At 36.3% G+C, this 17,450-nt stretch overlaps 2 protein-coding genes and 1 long non-coding RNA gene across 4 annotated transcripts; all 3 read right to left on the bottom strand.

Annotated features, from left to right (window-relative positions):
- Window positions 1–433: 433 nt before the first annotated feature.
- Window positions 434–4,361, bottom strand: LOC142610067 (FRIGIDA-like protein 3). Of its 2 annotated transcripts, none has more exons than XM_075781777.1 (4): window positions 4,218–4,361; window positions 2,723–2,891; window positions 1,798–1,970; window positions 434–658 (listed from the first exon to the last, which is right to left on the bottom strand). In XM_075781777.1, the coding sequence occupies exons 1-4, from the start codon at window positions 4,251–4,253 to the stop codon at window positions 560–562; spliced, it is 477 nt and encodes a 158-aa protein (XP_075637892.1). In that variant the 5' UTR covers window positions 4,254–4,361; the 3' UTR covers window positions 434–559. The 2 variants fall into 2 exon arrangements, with proteins under 2 accessions (XP_075637892.1, XP_075637893.1); XM_075781778.1 differs by lacking the exon at window positions 4,218–4,361 and adding an exon at window positions 3,612–3,698.
- A 1,759-nt stretch (window positions 4,362–6,120) lies between these two features.
- Window positions 6,121–7,103, bottom strand: LOC142608632 (uncharacterized). Its single transcript, XR_012839554.1, has 3 exons — window positions 7,015–7,103; window positions 6,845–6,929; window positions 6,121–6,305 (listed from the first exon to the last, which is right to left on the bottom strand). It is a non-coding gene; the product is annotated as an uncharacterized LOC142608632 (long non-coding RNA).
- Window positions 7,104–7,191: 88 nt separating this feature from the next.
- Window positions 7,192–9,098, bottom strand: LOC142608996 (serine/threonine-protein phosphatase 7 long form homolog). Its single transcript, XM_075780643.1, has 5 exons — window positions 8,900–9,098; window positions 8,451–8,580; window positions 8,253–8,340; window positions 7,740–8,135; window positions 7,192–7,647 (listed from the first exon to the last, which is right to left on the bottom strand). Exons 1-5 carry the CDS (start codon window positions 9,096–9,098, stop codon window positions 7,192–7,194), a joined length of 1,269 nt encoding a protein of 422 aa, XP_075636758.1.
- Between the last annotated feature and the right edge of the window lie 8,352 nt (window positions 9,099–17,450).

Here is a 17,450-nt window from a genome sequence, read left to right as displayed (position 1 = left end):
ACGAAATGGGACACAATAATAAATATTTACAAAATGAAAACATTGTGCATATATTAGAGAACTGAAATATCTTGTACAACTAAAAAACGAAATCAACAAGACAATTTTTTTAAAGTTTTTTAAGGGTCTTTTTTTTTAAAATACTAAATTCATTCATACAATACAACATACAAAGAGCTGCAAGGTTAAGACTAACAGTTTAAACGATAGGATCATAGTCACTTTTTGCCATTTTTGCTAACTAGTGAAGATATGGGGCTTGGTACTGGTAGCCATTTCCAAAGTAGTTGCCATGACTAGGAGATAGGGTGTAAGTAGCAGAACCCATTAGGGGAGGGAAATGGTTGTCAGCAGGTCCAGGGTAAACATAGGGTCTATCATACACGTACTGAGGATACTTATCAGCGACTCGGGGGTAGAAAGTCTTGTCAGTAGCAACGTTAGTGACACAAGGCCCATATTTTACACTGTTAGCACGGGGTCTCTTTGGTTGAGGCTTTGCAGCTTCAGTTGCCTTCTTCTTATCTGCCTTAGCCTTTTCTAACTAGAGGACGCGTTTTTAGAGTGGGTCCACCGGATATTGCTCCTCAAGTTTATGCTCTTCAATGCACCTAAGCACAGCCTTTAGGGCACTCAGCTCTCTGTCGTTAACCTCATTCTGAAACAAGAGCAAATTTGTTAGGCATTTAAAAACGCAACCATACAGGAAAACTCAGAGATTGGCAAACCCCATTGCACATCAGCAATAGCCCACATTTTGATGAGATTGTCCATCATAATGATAATGTGGATTGTGGATCCCTAAGGGAAAAAAAAATGCAACAAACACGCATAGACAGGCACTAAGAGAGTACTGTTCAGGCATCTAATCAAACAGCCAAATGTTGAACCATGGGCAAATGGTAAATCAGTTTAAGAAACACTTGGCAGCCCAGGGGAAAGAAATCCTGGTAACAGCTCAAGCATAACCCAGACGGAATGTGGTGCCTAACCAAAGAAGTTGCTGACACGGAGAGCAATATAGTTTACTCTCAATTTTGAAAAGTCATGGCTAACCAAAGAAGTTGCTGACACAGAAAGAAAGAAATTTTACCCTCAATGCTGGAATCGAAGCCCTCATTTCCATTGGCAATTTTAAGAGTGATGCTAAGCCAGTTTACCCTCAATTAATGAAGTGAAATCAAGTTGTGAAAACATTCAAACATAAAATAACTAAACTTGTCACACAGAATTTAAAACCCATTCAAGGTGTTGGTCACTAATTCACCACCAAATCACCCAGATAGAGCCTGAAATAAAAAATGCTATTGAAGTTAAAAGGCAGCACACAATCAGATTAAATAGGTGGTGATGGGGATCCAAAACATGTAGGGTGCTTGTCTTTGAGTAGTAAGGAAGCCAGAATAAGATTTGATGTTTAAGAACACATCTAGCAATCAACTGATCCAACCACTTGAATCACATGAAAGTATTGTAAAGCCAATCCAACCAGCAAGACCAGTCTCGTTCAGATAGCACCTCAAACATGCTTAAATGTGCTAGTGCATTAGTGTGTCTATCATAATCTTAAACAAGTTTATACCATACAACTATTTCTACCCAATTATAATATAATGCAAAAGTCAGCAATACATCTTTTATTCAGTTGCAACTGACAAGCTCAATAATATACCTAATAACCGTTCTGCAGGAGCTACCACCAGAATCCATATCAGTGAGTCGGCTCACTAGTTAGAATTATCAAAACGGAAGTTTCAAAATAAATTTGTTTAATATAGTGTACAGTGATGAAAATACTTGGGCTGTAGGAGATGTGTATCCAGATTTTACAGGTGAAGATGCTTTTCTAGCCTCCTTTAAGTAGGATTTCAGTAAAGGCATAGGAGAGAACTGCCCAGTCAGTTCAAATGCAAAACCCAAGTTAACAACATCAATTTGCCTTCCACTAATTACCAAAACCTCAATTACACCTGTAGAACCCAGGAAAAACACAATTAACAATAAATAAATAAAATTGATACAAAATTGGTTGACAAAGTTAAAGCAATTGACCTTATCAACCTATATTTTGGTTCATCCAACGTGTCAGAGCCTAACTACATTAGCTAAGCAGAGGCCAGGAAATTGGAAGTTGTATCATGGAAGAATGAGCATATTAACGATACAACTTCCAATTAGTTCAAATTAAAAAAAAGAAAATAGCATTCAGAACATGATGCTATTTAAGACATGGCGGTCGTCCCAAAAAGCATAGGCTTATATGGACATTTAGACCGTATAAGATGATATGACATCAATGAAGGAAAATGCCAAAGGTTCTAAGTCCTGGACCTTAAATAACTAGTTACTTTATTGTTTTTTTTTTGGTATCAGAACAATGTTTGAGAAACAACAAAGTACAGATCGGTACATGGAAACACACACGCAAAAAGCATAGGCTAATAAAAACATAAGGAAACCAAAAGATTTTTAGTTCTTTGGGCAGTTAAGGAGACTAGATTTAAGGTCAGTAAATTTCATTTAATAAAGTCATATTTGTCAGGCTTAAGAAAAGGGTTTCATCCATTTCTGCAACCAACAAAACAACAAAACAAATTACCTTGACCTCCATTTCTGCAACCAACAAAACAAATTAACCACAAATATGATGAAAAACCATAAATTTGGATAGAATTAACAAAATCATATATCTTGATAGCCGCAATATGACAACCACACATACCATTTAAGCACTCTGCAACACCATCAACCAAGGCAGATGTGCTGACATCCATTTCTCTGTCTACCAAGCAATTCAATTTAAATGACCTCCCAACTAATAACTGGTTTCCCTTAAAATTTGTAGTCTTTTTGAAGCCAAAGCTTGGCAAGAAGTTCCTTGCAGTTAAATCCTGAGCAACCACCAATCAGAATTAGAATCAAAACAAAAAAGACCTTCCTGAAAATGAAAGAAAACAACATAGAGTAATGCCAAAAAATTAATAATAATACCAACCTTTTCTTCTCTATTTTTTTATTTTTCAAAAACTAATTCTAAATAATTTTACAGTTAAAGTTTTCTCCATTTCCAGAACCAAAATAATAAAACCTCCAAACATTTTTGCTGTTTTCTTTGTCAACATTTTCTCTACAACCAAAGGGAACAATCACCCAGAATAGTGATTACAAAGAATTTGTAATATATAAAAAATGCAACTTCAATAAACAAAATAATGCATTCGTCTCCAACTGAGCATGGATTTTATAGTGTAACACTCCCCCCCCCCCCTAAAAAAAATTCAAAAGTGTTTATGGATTTGCTTTCCCACACATTCTCAACAACCAAAGAGAACATCCATTCTTCCATTAAAGTAAAATAACAATCAACAATCAGAATCATAAAGCATGAAACCCTAACCCTCCATTCATCCACCTAAAAAGAAAAATACAAATAAAAATCAAAGTCTGACTGCTATTTCTCAGACCTCTTCATTTCCTCATATTAAACTTCCCAAACCAAGACAACCTCAGTACAAAAAATGGAAAGAAATAATATCCATTTTCTTTTATACATTTTTTTAGTGAACCAGACACAAAGTAATGTTGCACAAACAAGTTTTAAGAGAACCAACCGAACATGAATGATGTTTTAGTGTACACCCCAATTCTCGAAAATGTCAAAAAATTATCAGCTTTCCCACAATTTCTCAGCAACCAAACTGCCTTCTAATCAAAGAAAAACAACAAGAAATCATCATAATCAAAACGCATAAGAGTAAGACTTAGGTGAAACATATTAGGCTCCCAATTAAATTTAAACACATAACTGCATTGGATTTATTTTTTCTTGGAAAAGATAACACTTTTTGTGCTTCAATGGTCAATGCAACCACGCATTTAAATTCAATTCGTAAACTTAATGCACTGCACCCAAATAGCTGTATTTAAGTTTCGGCCGACGCATAAAACTCAAACAGAGAGTAAGACACAAAACAGGTTCTAAAATAGTACAATCAACAATCAAAACAATTATAAATATGGAACAAAAACCTCTAACCCTCTGCCTATCCATCTAAATAGCAATAAAAATAAATGAATAAAAGACGAAGCAATCAAATCAAATTCTGGCTACTATTCCTCAGTCCTCTTAGTTTCCTCATACTAAATTTTCGGGCATTTTCTCGGTAACCAAACATAGAGTAATGCACCAAAATAATGAGTAGGGAGGGGAAGCTTACGCATAAAATGCTGAAATCAGTGGCGCTAAAAAGCATGGGGTGAGAGAGAATGAAGAGGTGGAAGCCATGAAAATTGAAGAGGAGTTATGGGAGGGTTTTTATTTGTAATAAGTTATGGGGTTTGGGCTTTGGGTTTTGCTAATGTAAAGAGAAATGCTAGTTGTGTGTTTGAACTTTGAAGTTGGTAATGAATGTACAGAGTCGCCATTTTAAGGTTGGTACATCTAGAGACTAGGGCATGGTGAGTGTTACGTGTGAGGTTTTGTTTGGGTTTAGTGGGAAGACCACAATGTTTTGTGTCCCATGTGGGTGACACAAAACAAGACACAAGATTTTTCTCTTTTTCTTTGAGAGAAATTTTGTGCATCATGCTTGCATTTTCAGGAGATGGACCTGGCTGCATAGCTTTGATTTTATATTGAAATGATAAGTGCAGGGCAACTACCAACCTTATCCTGTTCTTGAAAATTGTCCGATGACTCGAGATCCATTTCAGCAAAGAATGCCTCCAATACAAAAGCAACAATTTGAAATTACATGAAAAACAAACTCTAAATTTAGTCTTCATTTGTTTGGGTAACTAATACACAATTGTGTTGAAAAGAGGAACACATAATGTCAACAGGAAATTATAAAGCAAACCTAAAGCAATACAATTCACAAAAATTACAACCTAAAATAAGTAGAATAAATAAACTCTACATTAGAACATGCTTCTAAAGTACCATACATTCGAGCCCATTTCAAACTACAACTACCTAAAAAATAATGATATCATATTGATAACTGAGAGCTCAATATCATTAAAATGTATAACTGTTTCTTTCTCTCAAAATTATCCACATCAAGCAAAGAGGCATTTTTTCCAAGTAGAGCTTCTTCATTTACTAAACAAATAAATTTAAAATTAAGACAACAATACCACAGCAGCAATGGCTTCTCATATTCCAAATTCCCGATAAGAAAAACTTTAAAATGTTAAAAGTAAGTCATTCTCAACAACCCTGTTTGGAGTTACATGTAAAATTTTTGGGATGGAATCGGGGCCCCTAACTTAGCCAAACCAAAACTGTTCTTTGTTATGGGCTGACCCTTGTGAAGTTACTATGCATGAATGCTTCATACATAAAGGTAATTACTGTCACTCTCTATGTTAAATTTTAGTCAATTACTGAAAATCTATTTCTTCAGCATCTTATTCAAGAAACAAAGTTGCTCTGCCTCATAAATTGCAAAACAATCAAATGGCAGGCAATTTACTTCTGCAACACATGGAGAAAGGGCCAATAAGCTTTAGCTCATATGGCACCTCCTTCTCCTATAGTGGGTTCAGACCACACTAAGTGCTTGTGTAACTTATTAATTTTAAAAAACATATAGGCAACATTGTTGGAAAAAAAAAATGGAGCAATAGTAAATAAAACTTACCAAATTTAAAAGCAGTAACACAGTTATTAAGTAGAAGCTGACAAAATAAGTGAGGCTCCATGCAGTTCCTGTTAATTCCTTGTAGCTCCGAAATGATGAATGGCAATTAAAAGAATGACTCAAAGTGTAGGTCACAATTACAGTTCAATTTTAATTAATTAAACCATATAAGTACTAGCACAGGATTAAGGAAGAACTGCTGATAACAACTTAAATATGCCTGAACCTCTTCTATAGTCCAAATATTAGTTGTATGCATTACATGCGGTTTACTGACATTTTAGATGTACAGATATTCTGTAGGGTGGAAAAAAAAATGCTTTAGTGCTAAGCTAGTAACTCTACTGAACCAAAAAAGGACTCAAGCCTTGATGCTGGGACAGACACAATGACGTGGATCATACCAATTAACTTGAACACTTTGAAGGAGAGGGAATTCTTGTCAGACACAACACTTCCCTATCATGGTTGCATGAACAGAAGTGTGCCCAAGAATATGGTTGCATTTCTGTGACTCATAAGAACCAATTGTCCGATGGAGTTTGGGTTGTGACAAGTTCCCACAAGGTTGTGTAGTGTTCTTCCTTGGTTTATTGACTCCATATTGCAGAAATAACAGCTGTGAGAAGCCAGTATTGCTGCCAGTGAAGATTCAGATTTCTGCAGAATTCATTGAATTGTGAAGCAGTAATTTTGAACAGTGAAATTGAGAAGTGAAAGAATGCAAATTAGATATATAACCAAGCAAACCATAAAATTCCAAACTCATAAATAATAAGAACTTAATAACTAATATTAAAGTTGAAACCTTCAAGACCCAAAAAACAACCTTAACTATGACAGCAATCACAGAATCTTTAACTTGAAACCAGACAGGTCCTCGGTACAATTGAATCATTTCTAAAGTTTCTGCCAAGGGGGTTGGGATTCATTGAACTAAATTATCACTATTAATTGTGGAAATGCATTCATTTCAATTCTAATGATTGATGTCATTGCTGGGAAAAGTGTATAGCAAGTCTTTTAGTTAAAAAATTATTTGACTGCACATACAGCTATATTCTTATATATTAGACAAAACATACAATCATATAAGGCAAAGTCAAACTCGAGTATCTGATTATTTGAAATAGAAGATTCAAGCAGATCATAAACAACAATATTCAAGGTTGGATTCTAAGACCTTTGACTGGTCTCACCCTTTGGTTCCACCAATGCGATTGACCATCGAAAATCATCCCCGTTTTCTTCTCCTCACTGGTTCCTTGACTGGTCTCACCTTGCCTGAAAAGAACACAAGCAAATACTCATATTCAAATCATTTAACCATAAAGAGATGCATATGTAATCGGTATAAGAGGGGGAGTACCATGTCCAGTCCCACAGTCAGGAGGATGTGTCCGTGTCCGTTGCGGCCTTCGCGGCCGATCCTCACTGTGTGAAGCCTCAGGTGGGGGGATGGGTATCTCTGTCTGGATGGCACCAGGGGTGGGCATGAATCTCATCTCATCTCTACCACATACATCTGCGGGGATAGTGCCAGTAGTCAGTGGGGAGAGGATGTGGGTGGGCAGGTATCATTGCGAACCATGGATGGGGACCGACATGTCTGGGCAAACGTATGGGATGAACCCGCATCATCATGTGCCATGGAGCCCATGTCATAACCAGTGTCCAAACACATCTCATTTGATGTCTGACTTGCCTCCTCCATCGTGTGGTCATGCACGGGTGTGTGACGCCCACCCGATGTGTGACGGCTCGCAGTTGTGGGACGCCGACTAGATGCATGGTCCTGACTAGATTGACGACCTCCATGCCCTCGATGTCCACCTGCTTGCCGACCACGGCCTACAGCCGGTTCACTTGTGTTGCCCACAGTGCGTGCATCGTCCAAGGTCAATCGACTGATCTCTTCAACAGATTGCAAGGCATTCATACAGTCGGTGTAGATCTCAGACCCTGGTTCGAACTTCGCCATAATCCTCAACTGTGATTCAACCTGTCACAAGTATACAAGAGTAGTGTTAGGATTTGGAACTAAACTATGCGAAGCGAGGTACATTTATAACAGAACAATCTTTGTAAACTTACCAAAGTGTCCCAGTATGAGGTCTCTTTTGTAATATGCCGAACAGTGATGTGACGATACCACACCAAATACTCGTCATTGTAGCTCATTACCCCATGAAAGGGCGGTGCTTCCGCAATTGTGGCATGCGCAGCCCATCTAGCAATATGAGTGGCATGTTCTTGAGCCCAATTTTTTTCGTGCTTGCCTTGGAGTGTTATCTTGTGAAGTTCAATTGAAGTATCGACATTGTCTGGTACGCCTTGCTTCATCCCAAATTGTCGAAGAACACGTTCGGGGTGATGGCCTTCAACCACCCAAAAATGTATGAGCGGCACGATGGACCTCCATATGTGTTGGCCTGCCGTACAATATGCGGGCAGGGAACCCAAATAATCTCTATATAGCTCCCAGACAATCTACAATGATCCAACAAATGCAAACAACCATATTGACAATATATGTGTAACGATATCTTACAAACAACCATACAAACAACCATAAAGTGGTTGGTTCTCACTTGTAAGGCACGATACCTGATTTGGCCGGAGCGAAGCAAGCGACACATGATAGGCGCGTAGGACATGTATTGGATGGTCAGTTGTTATCTTAGACCCTTTCCATCTACCAAACAACACAGACATAACCTTCATATTAGTTACTTACATAATTCCCATGCGAAAAAAATTAATGCGGAAATGTAAAACGATAACTAAGTTGAAGATCCTACATACCTGACAGCAAGTGGACCTGGGGGCAATGTCTGGTGTGGATGCCTCATCACAGGACATATTTGTGGAAACCTCGCCCACGCCCACAACTGCACTAATAGCAGTGCACCACCAATTTGCTTGGCTGTCTTCTCTGATGCCTTACAGAGGTGTCTATATAGCCAACTTAATGTTACACTACCCCAACTATAATTCTTTCCATTGCTGATTGGATTGAAAAATTGTAGATACATGATTGAGAGCTGTTCGCTAGACTTGTCCATAAACAGTATACTACCCAACATTTGGAGTATGTAATACCGAGCATACTGTTGCACACGCACCTCAGTGGCGTCAGCAGGAAGAGGGTTGCGAAACTACTCCTCCAGCCATTTGGCTTTTATCCTCGGCCCTTCCAACACTGCAGTGTTCTTTTTTGTACCAACTGGTCTGTCCGGTGGAGGGGGGGGTACCTAGCAAATCCATGCAAAAGTCACGCCAGTTGTCCATATGGGTAAATCCTACCACCGGCAAGCCATGTACAGGTATCCCCATGATGACCTCTATGTCTTGTAGCGTGATGGTCATCTCACCGTGGGGCAAGTGGAACGAGTGCGTCTCTGGCCACCATCTCTCCACTAAGGCTGTGATCAGTGCATGGTCAAGGTCCATATGTGGGACCCGGAGTAGCCCATATAACCCCGCATCTGTGATCTAAGTGGCAATTTGTGGATCTAACCCACCATCAAACAGACCTTTATCTCGGTGACGACAAGTCAGACACCTGGCACTTCCTGCAAACAAAGCAGCTTAGTATTAATAATAGCATTCACTAACCACGTAATAATTACACTTCAAACATAATGTCCAAAATCTTTCTACTACATATATTGATTACGATTTTGGACACAAGTGCATACCTCGCCTGCCAAAGGAGCATCCCAAAGCAAACTTGAACGATGCATAGGTTGCCTCGTCAAGACAGTCCCTATAGAGGGTCCTGCTCGATGTGGGTTCATACCTGGCATAAATTAAAGGTGATTAATGGCCCATTAGCATATTCATCAAACACCCATAAACTAAATCAAAATGATAGCATCTCATTTGAGATACTTTGGTCAAATGAATTGAGCTATAGATGAAATTATGCCGACCCAAACATCCATCCTTACTAAATTTTAAAAAGAATGTTAGCATATTAAGGTTATGGTTGTAATGTAGGAGATCAATTGCCCAATAGGAATCAAGACTAAATACACTATAATTAGCATATCTCAATCACTATGGAGAAAAATCTTTGCAATTTATTGTGCAGGTCATTATAGTGATTCCCATTAACATTCTAGTTAGTATAATTCATCCAATGACAATATAACTAGGAGCTAGAGCAACGACAATAGTTGGAACACCCACAGTATTGAAAATAATTATAAAAAATTATCAATTTTTTCCTTCCAAGTATATCATCCAACCAAATAGCCAACAAAGCACTAGCTATGACACCACCTAGCATTGTGGATATGATCAATTTTTCAAACCATTGACGCTCATCAATGGTTGGAAAATCTTGGCACATGTAAAATAGCGCTACTAAGATTACACCTATAATCATGAAATGTGTGTAATTTATTCTTATGAGATTCTGCCTACAATTAATCATGTAATACGTTAGGCTTCTTTGTGTCCATTGTACATGTAGTGGTCTTTCTTTAATAAATTATTCCTACTTATTAAAAAAAAAGGTGCTAAGAGTTCAGTTCATCCAGCGTCTCTTGGAAGGAGCTGAGAATTTTTATTTTTTATGTGAAAGCCCTGGGTATTTATGACTCCCTAGCATTTTGGATTAGTGATTACCAAAAATAAGTGCTAAGCCAAGGACCAGGGAATTCCAATTAGTATATAAAACTATGTGGTAAATGGTATTTGGTCTCAAAGTTCTTACAATGTATTAAAAGTAATTGTGTTTATTATCTCTCTCTCAATAGGGACATCAAGGTTGTGTTAATGCTGTGGCACGAAATTCCAAAGGTTCGCTTTTGATATCTGGATCAGATGACACAAGGGTATGATTATTTGATATTTATAAGTTGGAATTTACTCTCTATTGATAAATACTAATTATCATTGTATTTCTCATTTGGCTACATTGCACTATATGCGACTTATTTATGCATTATTTGAGAGGTATGCATATAGATATGCTACGTATGAGAACATTTTAAGTTTTCTACGCATAGGTATCATTGTTTATCCCACTGAGATTGTTATTTATTTACTTCGACCATTTCTTGCTTTCTCTCTTCCACTTTATCACATAAAACTTTCCAACATTTTCTTTTCTACGCACTATCTAATTTCTTTCCTACATTTTCTAATCAGATATAAATCATACCTTTATTCAATGAAAAAATATTTGAAAGATAAATTAACCTAGAAATGGCAGGAAAATCGCTAAATACAAATAATACAAATGATGTTGCACAATCTACCCTTCAAAGCCATCCTAAATCCTTTTCTTGCATTACCTTGGAGATTTAGCTGAGAGACACTTTCCACAGAAAACAAGCTTCAGCAATCAATGTGGTTTGAGAGTGCGAGGTCGCCAACGATGAAATGGGTTTGGGAGTGCGAGGTCGTCGGCGATGAAATGGGTTTGAGAATGCGTGGTCACCGGCGATGAAATGGGTTTGGGAGTGCGAGGTCGTCGGCGATGAAATGGGTTTGAGAGTGCGTGGTCACCGGCGATGAAATGGGTTTGAGAGTGCGTGGTCGCCAGCGATGAAATGGGCTTGAGAGCGCGAGGTCGCCGGCGATGAAATGGGTTTGGGGTTTGTAAGTTTTGGGTGTGGAGAGGGAGAGTGTGTCTGGTGAGTGAGTAAGAAATGAGAGATTAGATTTGAACTTTCACAGGTTTTAGTGAGAAATACTCGAGTTTCATGTGCTCGAGTACTGTTAACAGTACCCGAGTACCTGAAACTCGAGTACCATGGGCATCATATACACCAAATAGATGGTTGCCAATCCAGATTGGTACTCGAGTTTCAGGTACTCGGGTACTGTTAACAGTACTCGAGCACATGAAACTCGAGTATTAAATGGCATTATCCATCAAAACTGGCGTGAATCTAGATTGGTACCCGAGTTTAGAGGACTCGGGTACCACAGTATACAGTACTCGAGTTTGTTGAACTCGAGTATTAAGTGGCATTTTTTGAATCCGAAATGCCACGCTAGCATGCCACAGTAGAACTAGAAAATCCGGTACTCGAGCTCACCAAGAGTACTAGAAAAAGTGATATTTTCCCAATTATTTCTGAAACAGTATTTTTTACCTAAATTGTTTTGAAAAAGATGGTATTGGGCCGATTTGCCCTCGCCTAGTGCATAACAGCATGGGTGATGGGACACTAAAAATGATGAATTTGGTCAAGCCTCAAAAAGGTCATTGGATTTGATAGGATCCAATTGAAAAGGGGCGGGGCCCCAGTCAAATGCGAACGAATGGCAGTCGAAAATCGAAATGGCAAACATCAGTACGTGGATGCTAGATTGTGAATGACTGTATGTGATTGTGTAGGTCCTTCCTTAGAGATATCGTATATAGTAATTTAAAATGTCTTATTATACATTTTTATTTTCTTTAGTTGCTTAATTAAATAGTTATTATTTTGGACTAATTAAAGAGCAGGGACTTCGTCATTTTTTTTGGCCTGTGGCCACGACAGCTGCCCTGCCAACGACTCCACTTGTCAATTGTCATCCTCTTCCTTCCCAATTACTACATTAATTAATTAATTAATAAATAATATACTTTTTTTTTTTGGGTGAAATAATATACTTATATTATATATAGGCAACATTTGAAATCATGGAAAACATTTTATTTCAACCATTTTTCTCTCCTTTGTGCACTGAACCAGTTTTGTCATGGTAGTACGGAAAGAGCTGAAGAGGCTCCATCAAAAAGGGTTAAAGGCTTACGCATTTTGAATGTGCGAACAAAAAGCAGGCAAATCTATTCATATTAAGTGCACTTATATTAGAAAGAGTAAAGTTTAATTACAAAATTGATTGTAACTTTAAGGTATAAAATTACTTCATAAAATAAATATTACTGCATATTTTAAAAATCTAACAATTAAATTACATGTTCTTTATGTTCTTAATACACATGTTAAATTTTATGTCAATCGGATATTATTTACTATATAATCTATAAACTTATATTTTATGCATAATTTTAAATTACAAAAACTTGCAATTTAAAATTTATTGATGACATAGTTATTGATCTTTAATTTTCTTAAAATTTTGCAAACACGGAGGAAATAAGAAGAAGATGTAATCTAATGGTGGATTTGTCAAAATTCATCTCCAATAAAAAAATATTAAGTGAGTTTGTAGCCTAAGGCTACAACCGATTTTATAACTAAACTTTGTCCTATTAGAAAAATGTAATTTTATTTGACTTAAATGCACAAGTTCACTTACACTATGAGTGAGATATGTTATTTTCTATACATATATTCACTTAAATAACCCTATTTTTGGATGGAATAAAATAAAAGAAGAGTAGAAGAGAGGAAAATAAAAGAGGACTACAATATACTAAATATTAGTATATTCTAACCATATTCCTCTATACTCTCATCTCATCTCCCTCCGTCCCAAATAAATTGTAATTCAGTGTTGATGTGGGATCGGTTCTATTTGAATTTGAACTAGTCTCCAAACCCACTTATGAAAATCAGGATCTAGCACAAGATCATTAATATGTTATTTTAAAAGATCATTGTAGAGTACTCAAGTATTATGTGTGTAGTGTAACACTTACAATCCCAAAGCAATCATAATATAAGTCAAATGAAAATTATGAGATTAAAAAAAGATCAAATGTACATCTAACTTCTAAGTTTTTTACCTTTTTTTTTTTGACATTTTATCAAATAAGAAACAAAATTAGCATTTTTTTTATTATAAATAAACAAGCTCTTTTTATTTTTTTTATTTTATAAATCTTTTTGTCTTGCCTTTAACAAGCAAGTTACCAAAAAAACTATGGGAGCCAAACTCACTTACTTAGGGTATCATCCTTCTCATCAAAAATTAAAATTTGAGTTAACATCCCAAGATAAAGCCTAATATATATATATATATATATATATATATATATATATATATATATATATATATTCATTCAAAAGGAAACAGAAGGTAAAATGGAGCACATCAAACACCCAAAAAAGCACTTTTTTTTTCTTCTTCTTTTTTACCTTTAAAAGTACCTAGACATCATTAGCTATCCAAAAGTTAGGTTCTTTTGAATATACACTACTGTAAGTTACTTTAAAATCTTTTTCTCTTTCCTCGTGTGTGTGTGTGTTTTAAAAAAATTTAGTATTAAAAAAGAAAAAGAAAAAAAGAGGAGATGATAGAAACATAAAGAAATGATTTACTGAAAATAGAAACTTAACATGTTTTGTATTTGTAAAGAAAAGATTCGGTTGGTTTGCCCTTCTAATTTTATAGGTGCAAATCTACCAATTTATTACGAATTCCTTTATGAAAAGTCTTTAAAAGTTTAAATCTGAACAGAACCAATGACAAGAATTTATTTATTTTTCAATTAATGTGATGGATTTAACTGCATCAATTGGATAATAGTGCAAACTGCAAACCGTCACGCTGCCTAAATATGAAAAAAAATGTTTTGGCACCCGTTGACATAAGCGACAAGGCGTGTGAAATGCTAGCAATCAGCGTATTATAAAAACAAAACTAAGTGCAACATAGTTATAATTTGTTTCTGAATGATGGGTTGTCACGGCATGTGTTGTCCCCAAGTTAATATTTTATGTACTAGATCGAGAAGTGGCATTATTGGCATTGGACAACATAAAAATAATAGAATACTTTCTTTCTCCTTATACTTATGGTATTTGAGATCTAGGCAAGCTACTCTATTAATTAGTTTGTTTGACTAATAAGTACCGTAAATTAATAACATCAATTGTCCAACTACGTACTGTCTTCATTTAGCCAAACAGATTGTTCACGGATTGGATTTTTTGGATCGCCCGTGCCTAGGCTTTACAGCAGTTCCTAACTTAGGAAGTATTTTTGTTTTATGATGTTTTCTCTGGTATTAGGTTTGGTCTCAGAACTCAGAACTCAGAACCAGTTCGAAGCTACATCATGTGTACCTAGACTCTTGAAAGAATATTGTATTGGCAAATTTTTGGATGCAAATAAGTAGGTTGAAAGCCCACAAATTCAGCCCAAAACCCACTTCTACAACCCAATATCCATGAAAATAAAAACCGGAAATTGAGTTGAATTAGGCCTGCACAATTAATCCCCAAGGCCCACTTATTTTTCTAATTAAAAGAACCAAAATTACCAGCCCAAGCCTACTTGGATTGGCCCATCATCCATATGAAACAAGACTTGAAATTGGTCCTAGAGAGGCCCACAAGAGCCCATGAAATCAATCCCTCCCTTAGCACAATTCACATGGTTGGGTTGTAGACGCAAGGAAAAGTAATAACACATCTGCAACTGCAATTAATGAGAGAGTTGTGTGCCTATTCTCAATTTTCTTTAAAACAAGTCTTTTCCCATGAGCTTCTGTCCAAAAAAAAAAAAAAAAGTCTTTTTCCCAAGAGTCTTAAGGCTAGAGAATTTCTTGACTGGACCTATACCACCTTACATGTGCAAGAATGGTAAAATGATTCAACGGCTTGTTTATGTATAGTCCAATTAAATGTTAAATAGGTTTTGTTCACGTAACAACAGATTATAATGTCTACAGAACTTTTTGTTTCACCATTAATCTATCTAGCTAATCATTACATATATATGTCCAACAATTTAGTTGACAATGATGGCGTTTGATTGAACAAATTGCAATTCACAACAAGAATCAGTATGCCCTAAAACTAACTCCTGACATTTCCAAAAACCCACCAGTCACTCCAAAAATCACCATCTCTGCACCTTTTCCACTCACTGATACTTATGGTCCATGAGAAATAAAATATGCAACTCAAGAACGTTGAGAATGGGCACTTGTACAATGCTAGGGATGAATTAATTAGGAAAGAGAAAGAAAGTAGAAAAGAAAATAATATAATATTCTCTCAAATTAATTCAGTTAGCTAATATGGAAAGCAATTAATTTTAAAGATGATATTAATTATAGTGATTTTTTAACTATTAGATTTCTTAGAAATCTACGGTTTTAAAAATGTGTAACTTTTTTAGAGTTACACTAGGTGTAACTTGAATCCATCTCTCTCTCTCTCTCTCTCTCTCTCTCTCTCTCTCTCTCTCTCTCTCTCTATATATATATATATATATATATATATATATATATATATATATATATATTAATTAGGGTCCAAATTTCTTGACATTTTATATCTCCTTCAATTAGGCATGCTACTAAAGGTAAACCTTCACTGCGACCAAACAAGCCCTTAAAGATTGTAAATGGAGAATTTGTTAGTAAAGACTTTAGCGAATTAATTTACTAATTTCAAAATTTAGTAACTAACTAAATCTATGCATTTTCAATCTAACTTGGATTTCAGAACCAAATTAAACAATGTTATTTCTAGAAATACGGTAAGACTATCCTAACAATTTGATCTAATAATGCTGAATATACCCATATGATATACCTCAATAAAATATCACCTATTAATGCTTCAAACATTTTAGGAATTACAATTTTTAAATTAACTTTGGCCCAAGGTAGAGTTTATGTCTTGTTTTTGGGTGAGTGAACTATAATAGGCCTTTATCGGACTTGATTAGGGTAGGGGTGATCCAAACTCTCACTAACCATGTGACTTAGCCAGTGAAATTTATTAGGAATTCTAACTTTTCTAGCTTTGTGAATTTAATATAATAAACATAATTCTATAATTTATTTTCATGAACCAGCGGTGGTTCCCACTCAACGTTCAAGTAGAATGCAAATATGCAATTACTTCTATGAAATTCTAATGTCAAGACTATATTGAGGGCTAATTTGCTTACTAATTCATCCAAAAGTCAATATATTAATGTCTTATCAATAACCTAGTTCTCAAACCTAAAATTCATTAAAATATGAAGAACAATCATTTGACTTAGATAATTTTTTTTAATGAAAAACTTAGACTTGATTTCATTAATCAGGACAAGAGTCCATAGCTATTACATCACATAGAATCTGATTAGCAATTATGGGGGGAAAATCCTTAACCCAAATTACAGAGTATGAAATCGAAATGGCATCTCTGGCCATAGAGTGAGCAACTGTGTTGTTGCTTCGTCTTGAATGATAGATCCTCCAAGCTTCAAACTTCTTTAAACATCAGCTAGTATGTTCAATAACCTTCTCGATAGAGGTAGTAAAGGGGTTATGCCTTTTAGAGCTTGAATAATGGTCAAGGAGTTGCCTTTCACGCCGATGTTTTTTAATCCTTGGTCCCACGCCAGCATAATTCCTTCTTCCATTGCTTTCACTTTGGCCTTGATTGCTCCCAAGGGGAATGGATTTTCTTGCTCATTGCTCCCATCAATTCTCCTCGGTCATTCCTAATAAATACTCCTACACCAATCTTTCCTTGATCTCTAAACATAGCACCGTCCACATTGACTTTATACTAACTAGGCGACGGAGGTGACCACCTCTTGGGGGGTGGTGTGGCCATTGGGGGATTGATAGGTATGGTTGCACGAAATTCTTTGACATGCTTTTGCACTTCTGTAGCTATGACTTTCCCCTGTTTGAATTGCCCACCACGTCTTACTGCGTTCCTGTTATTCCACAGGCTCCACACATTAGTGGCTATCACCTCCTAATCTTTATCCCTTTCATCTTCCCGAAGCAACCAAATCACGTCAATGAACTCTTCTATGGCTGCATTTAGGTTGGTGACCTTGATGTTTAATACATCCCACGTCTCCCTGGTGGTCTCACAACTCCACATAATGTGCCTTGATGTCTCTCTTTCCCCACATAAGCTGCATTTG

Source organism: Castanea sativa, chromosome 9, assembly GCF_040712315.1.
Source record: "Castanea sativa cultivar Marrone di Chiusa Pesio chromosome 9, ASM4071231v1".
NCBI classification, from domain to species: Eukaryota; Viridiplantae; Streptophyta; class Magnoliopsida; order Fagales; family Fagaceae; genus Castanea; species Castanea sativa.
This window is presented reverse-complemented; position numbering and strand designations above follow the sequence as displayed.

Bases quoted from the DNA above. Each gene is read 5' to 3' on its own strand.
- LOC142608996 (XM_075780643.1), bottom strand. From the start codon at position 9,098: ATGGACCTTGACCATGCACTGATCACAGCCTTAGTGGAGAGATGGTGG. The intron at 8,581-8,899 runs GTACCCCCCCCT...GTAAGGCATCAG, and splicing joins CTTTTGCATGGATTTGCTAG to AGAAGACAGCCAAGCAAATT. The intron at 8,341-8,450 runs GTATGTAGGATC...GTTGTTTGGTAG, and splicing joins CCAGGTCCACTTGCTGTCAG to ATGGAAAGGGTCTAAGATAA.
- LOC142610067 (XM_075781777.1), bottom strand. From the start codon at position 4,253: ATGCTTTTTAGCGCCACTGATTTCAGCATTTTATGC. The intron at 2,892-4,217 runs GTAAGCTTCCCC...GTGGTTGCTCAG, and splicing joins CTGATTTCAGCATTTTATGC to GATTTAACTGCAAGGAACTT. The intron at 659-1,797 runs GTATTTTCATCA...CTCTTGTTTCAG, and splicing joins ACACATCTCCTACAGCCCAA to AATGAGGTTAACGACAGAGA.